The sequence below is a fragment of the Pteropus vampyrus genome, unplaced genomic scaffold, assembly GCF_000151845.1.
Source record: "Pteropus vampyrus isolate Shadow unplaced genomic scaffold, Pvam_2.0 Scaffold150, whole genome shotgun sequence".
NCBI classification, from domain to species: Eukaryota; Metazoa; Chordata; class Mammalia; order Chiroptera; family Pteropodidae; genus Pteropus; species Pteropus vampyrus.
In genome coordinates, this window is record NW_011888931.1 from 598,290 (window position 1) to 604,289 (window position 6,000).

Consider the following 6,000-nt stretch of genomic DNA (forward strand, 5'->3'; position numbering starts at 1 on the left):
TCTTTTTTATCTTTCATTTATATTTCTAGTTTAATATTAGAACTTCTAACATAAAACTTGATAATTCTCTATATAAATGCTGAGGTCCTCTAAGATTTTTTATATTTTAAAAATTCTCTAAAATCATAGAATTTTAGAGCCAGAGAAGACCTATGGTTGTTTAATCTAATTTTCTCATTTACAGAGATTTAAAAATTTAATTTCAAAGAGATGAAGTGATATAATACAAATTGTTAGTGCCAGATCTTGAAGTAGAACTCATAACTCCTTATTTCTAGTCACGTATTCTTTCAGGATGAGGGAAAGTTATTAATCACACTTTGGAGTATATTTGAATCTTTAAGTTTTTTCAGTAAAAATATGAATATTAAAACTTAAATTGTTACTTCATTAGAAAGGATACGTATACCTGTATGTATTTTAAAATGAATGTTAGTATCTATGTTTATAAATTTCATGTTTTGTTTAATTTTAATTTATAAAGATTATGCCAGTTTATACATGAATCTTCAAAATTTTTCACAGGCAACGACACCTCCGAATCAAGGACGTCCAGATTCTCCCGTCTATGCTAATCTACAAGAACTGAAAATATCCCAGTCTGCTCTCCCCCCGCTTCCTGGGAGCCCAGCAATTCAGATTAATGGAGAATGGGAAACTCATAAAGATAGTTCAGGGCGTTGTTATTACTATAACAGAGGAACACAGGAAAGAACCTGGAAACCCCCTCGGTGGACTCGGGATACAAGCTTCAGCAAAGGAGATTTCCAAAGTCCAGGAGATCAAGAGGTATGAGTAATCAAGGAATCGACCAGTGAGTTACCAAACATTCTCTCTTTTCGTTATTCAAAGACAAAAGGAATGAATAGGTTTGTATCTTGGTATAGAAATGGTAGAACATTTGAAAAAAATCTTCTTTCTAAGTTTTATTATATTAATGCTAGTTACTTCCTAATCTCTATAACTAGTAGACAATAGCTCACCTTGTAGTATGCTTACCAGCTCCAGAATTAACTGGATTAAAGTTGCTTTGTGCCAGTGGTTTCCCCCACGTGCTAATGTGCTAGTCAATACTAATTCAATCGTTGTTATTGCCCAAGCAGTGACATTTTTTAGAAAAAGAAGGAAAAAAAATATGATATGACTTAGCCAGATACATAAAAACAAAATCATTTAACTAATTAAAACAGGCACTCTTCTCTATTGGTTTGGTATAGCCATCAAGATACTTCTTAATTTTTTGTTAGTACAAGATCACTTTTTATTTTAAGTTTTTTCTTTTTTGCGGGGGGGAGATCTTGGTCTTATTTATTTATTTTAATAAATTAATTTTTAATTCTTTAATGTCATCACATACTTTTTATTTTTATGTAGGGGAAATAAGTATAATTCCTTTGCTACACATGGACCATCCTTAAGTCTGACATTTTGCTCTAATGTCATTCTGTTCTCTAACAAGTGTTCGTAGTATCTCTCCCCAGCCCCCTTGATTTCACCTTTTTCCACACTTCTTAAAGAGTGGTGCAGTGAATTGTCCAGCTATATTTTGAGAAACACTCATCTCAGAGTTCAGTAGAGGTTCCTTGGGTCTGTTTAGATATGCAGGAGAATCTTGGATAGGATTGCTAGAATACTCTTAAATCCTACTGTTTAATAGACTGGGGCCCTGCACCTGCACAGGATACCCTGCTCTTATAAAAAGCAGCTGACTTGTACAATAAAAACAATTCTAATTAGGGAGGAGATGAAAAAATCAGATAACACATCCCGTATTTAGTAGAATCTAAAAGATTTTCATAGTTAATAACCCCTCTTCTTGTCCTCTTTTTCAGTTGATTATTTATAGCTTTGGTTGGTGATAACTTGTACCTTTAGTGTTAAGAATAAGATTTTGAATAGTGAGAGAAATTGATTCTGGTTACTATTAGAAGAAAAATATTAAGAAAATTACTTGAATTATAGATTTAGAAAGATTTGAAAATAAGTTATCCTGCATATTAACAATAAAGTAAAATGTTATAATTTGGGGAAACTAGGGAAAGGGCTAAATTATAGGATAAAGGAATTTAAAGTAGACACAGGAACTTTTAGCGACAGGTTTCTTAGCTTTCCATTTCAATAAATGAATGAGAGTGATTTGTATATCAGATCCTCAGATTTATGTATCTAGTCTCTGCACAAATTGTGTAAAAACACATGTTTCCAAAGTGGGTGGAGCACAACTTCCAGTAACTTGAGACATCATGTTTGAAAATGTCTATATTCTGCTCTTATATTTAATTGCTAGTTGCCTGAGTATAGAATTCTAGGTTGGAAATCATTTTTTTCTCACAATTGCAAGGCACTTTGAATTTCACTTTATGGCATCTGGGTCTGCTGATTTTTGGGGAGTCCCCAATGTTAGAACCATTAGGTCTTTTGGACTAATCGAGTTTCCACAGAAGTCTTAAAATCTTCTGTCTACAAAGTAAGGGCTGCCAAGGTTTTGGTAGTTGGCATTTAGTTTGTGCATAATTCCTCAGTCTTCCCTCTTTCTGTTTGCTACCCATGTCTCAGTTGTGCTTGTTATCTTCTAACTCAGAGTCTTAACTGATTTCCCTCTTCAGAGGGAAAAATCCCTGTACTTCTGCTAAGATAAGGCAGGGGTGCACACCTAGCAGCCAGGTATGAAGGGCTTTCTGGCAATTGTGGTCCTCATTTTATACCTCTGCCTTCACCCCCCAGTTTCAGGAATACGTAATACTGTCAGTTCCTGAGCCACTTGAAGAATCTGCTCTATAAATTTGTTGGATTTCATCTTTCCTCCACAACTCTACTCCTTACCCTGCCAGTTTGGCTTCTGCTTTCTTGTTCATCTGCTTTGGAAAAAGCTTCTTGAGTTTTGTGATTGTTGTCTCTTTTTGTGTTCTTCCTATTCTTGTGGGTTTAGGTCTTTTAAAGCATATCTCAATGTTTTTATTTTAGTGGAGTCTTCCATTTTAACTTAGAAGTTTATTATTTTGATGGTTACCCTAGAACAAAGGTTTTCAACTGGGGACAGTTTTGCCTCCTGGTGTTAGACAATATGGAGACATTTTTGGTTGTTACAGCTGGGAGAGTGCCACTGGCATATAGTGGTTGGAGGCCAGAGATGCTGGTGAGCATCCTGTGATACACAGGGCAGCTCCCCCAACAAAAAATTATCTGGTCCTAAATGTCAATAGTGCTGCTGTGTAGAAACCCTACCTTAGAAATTTTAACATGCATACTATCAAAGTCTAAAGTTAATCGGTGTCTTCTTGCTTCTTAAAGCCCTACAAGAACGATGCATGCTGTTGTACCATTGTTGTCTTTTATTTCTGTTTTTAGCTCCCATATTGTTGTTTTATATGGTAACTCTTTAATCCTATTTACTACTTCCTTCTATCACATTTCTTATGCAAATTAGATTATCTTGGTTAACTTTACTGTCTTAAGTACTTTTAAATTTCCTTAGTGAGGTTCTGTTAGTGATAGAATCTTAGTTTTTTGTTCATCTGGAAATTTATTTCATTCTTTGAGTGATTTGAAGAATATCTTTACTACGTATGCAGATCTAAGTTGAATGTTTACTTGTTTGCTTTTTTCCTAGTTTATTGAAGATTTTATTCTCATGTTTTCAAGCTTCCATTATTGATGATGAAAATTCAGCTTGCAGTCTGATTGTCTTTCCTTAAAGGGTAGCTTGGCTCTTCTTGCTGGTAGCTTTTAAGATCTATCAGTAATTTCACTATGATGTGATTAGATGAAGGTATGTTTCTATTTCCTGCCAGGGCTTTGTTGGGAACCCTGAATTTGAGGAGTCCTGTCTTTGATCAGTTCTGAGAAATTCTTAGCCATTATCTATATATAGCTGCTGTCTCATTTTCTCTTGCATCTCATTCTGGAACTTTGAGTAGATGAATGTTTAATCCGTTCACTCTTTTGTCATGTCTCTTGATTTCTCTTATATTTAAAATTTTTATCTCTGTCACTCTGCTTATTCTCAGCAATTTCCAGATGTAGCTTCTGTTCACTATTTTTCTCTTCATCTACTTTTTTTATTTGATATTAAACCAATCCTTGAATTTTAAAAAAAGGTGTTATTTTTTGTTTAGGGGAACTTCCTCATCTTATGAATTTGAGATGTTTTAAACCTACAAAAAAACTAGAAAGAATAGTATAGTAAGCATCCATATACTAGATACCCTTCATCTAGATCTACCAATTGTTAATACTTTGCCACATGTGCTTTATTTCTTTCTTCATTCTCTCTACTCTCCAGTAATTTTTCTCTGAACCATTTGGAGCAGACAGCGTAATTATTTTATTCTTTTAAGTATACGTTTTCTAGCAAAACCACATATAAATATATATAAATATAAATACATATGTTTTTGGTGACAGATATATTTATTACACACACAGAAATTAATACTGGTCTATTATTTAATAAAGTTAATATTCTGTGTTTTTTACTTGTCAAGTAATCTTTATAGTTTTTTTCCTGCAATGAAAGATCCGGTGAAGAACCACTTGTTTATTGCATTTATTTGTCATAACTTTCTTTAGTCTTATATTTTATTTTTGATAATTCTAGCATGTAAAGTCTTTGAGAGTCTGATTATGCCATCTCTTTTTCTGCTGACTGTCATTAGTATGTTATTTCGTGTGTGTGTGTGTGTGTGTGTGTGTGTGTGTGTATTAATGTGAGATTATAGCTTTTGAACATTCATATATAGGAAGGAAGCCTTTAATGCTAGGATTGGAAGTTTGCACCTTCACAGAGGGCTTGCTTTTGTTTTTGCCAAGTGCCTAGGAATTCCTAAACTAGTATCCTATGAACATTTGAAACTAAATTTTAAGCTTTAGTTTTTACAGGTCAGTTAGGTAGTAGTAATTTGTATTGCATGAAGATGGACTTGTGAATAGGAATTTCCCCACCCCTCATAATTGGAGAAGATTCCTGTGATTTCCTTAGTGTGGAGTAAAGGGACAAAAGTTCTTTCTAGTTTAATCTCAGGTATAATTCTTTGGGTTTCCCAGCTCTGTATCGTGGAGTATCCTTTTACACTCCTTGCCTTTGGTGGTCCTGAGTCCTGTTCCCCGATACTGCATGGCCTTGAAAACAGTGTTCTAGTTTGCAGTTGGGCAAATACTTTTAAGGAGAAAGCTGGTCTTTTTATTCTACTTTTTTTCCTGGATTCTTGCTTCTACTTAGTTTTTGACCTCTGAGTATTTCTTAACTAACCTCTTGCTCATTAATGATTAAAAAAATTTTTTTTATGTAGTATGTTAAACTGTTTTTATCCAGATGATCAGTTGGTGTCTGCCTGTCATTCTTCTGTAAATGGAACATCTGTATACTCCCCTTATATGTCTACTAGGCTACATTTGCTGTAGAATACATACCCCCAAGTTACTGAGCCAGATACCCTGCTGAATGCAGTTACTAAGTATAGAGCAGTTAACATTTGGAGAACGTGTGCCGAAAATAATCTTAATTTTTATTTACTTGTCCTTAAATGGCTTTTTTTTCTGGCAGTAAATATCAAGATCTTAAAGATACTTCTGGTTTATTAGAATAATAAAATATATCAGGATACTGGAGGTTACTTTTCATGGCACAAGGGAACATCTTTACTGCTCAAAAATTGAGAAATTGTGAGCATTTTGTCAAATAGAAAGTCATATTTATGAGAAAATAATTTAGTGTTTCTTAAATTAATGTAACTAATTAGAGTGCCTTTTTTATTCCATTTCTAAAAGATGTTATTACACTTCTCTTATCTGAGCTTACATTTTAAGTGGTCTCAATTAAATAAAAACAAACCCCTGATTTTTAAATTAGGCTTTTCATTTTTTAAAAATATTACTGTTATAAAACATATAGCTCACTTTGTGCAGGGCTTCTGCAATGTTGTCTCTGTCAGCCTTTGTGAACATATTAATATTAGGCTGTTTATGTCTTCTACAACATTTAGAATCTAACCCATTTTAGTG

The 6,000-nt window shown here is 33.6% G+C and overlaps 1 protein-coding gene across 11 annotated transcripts in view; it reads left to right on the forward strand.

The window, feature by feature from the left end:
• Positions 1-6,000, forward strand: part of ARHGAP12 (Rho GTPase activating protein 12) — a 124,962-nt gene that overhangs the window by 62,756 nt on the left and 56,206 nt on the right. For all 11 annotated transcript variants that reach the window (XM_011369477.2, XM_011369478.2, XM_011369481.2 and 8 more), the window contains exon 4: positions 526-789. In XM_011369477.2, coding sequence (XP_011367779.1) covers positions 526-789 — 264 coding nt within the window. The remainder of the gene's footprint in view (positions 1-525; positions 790-6,000) is intronic.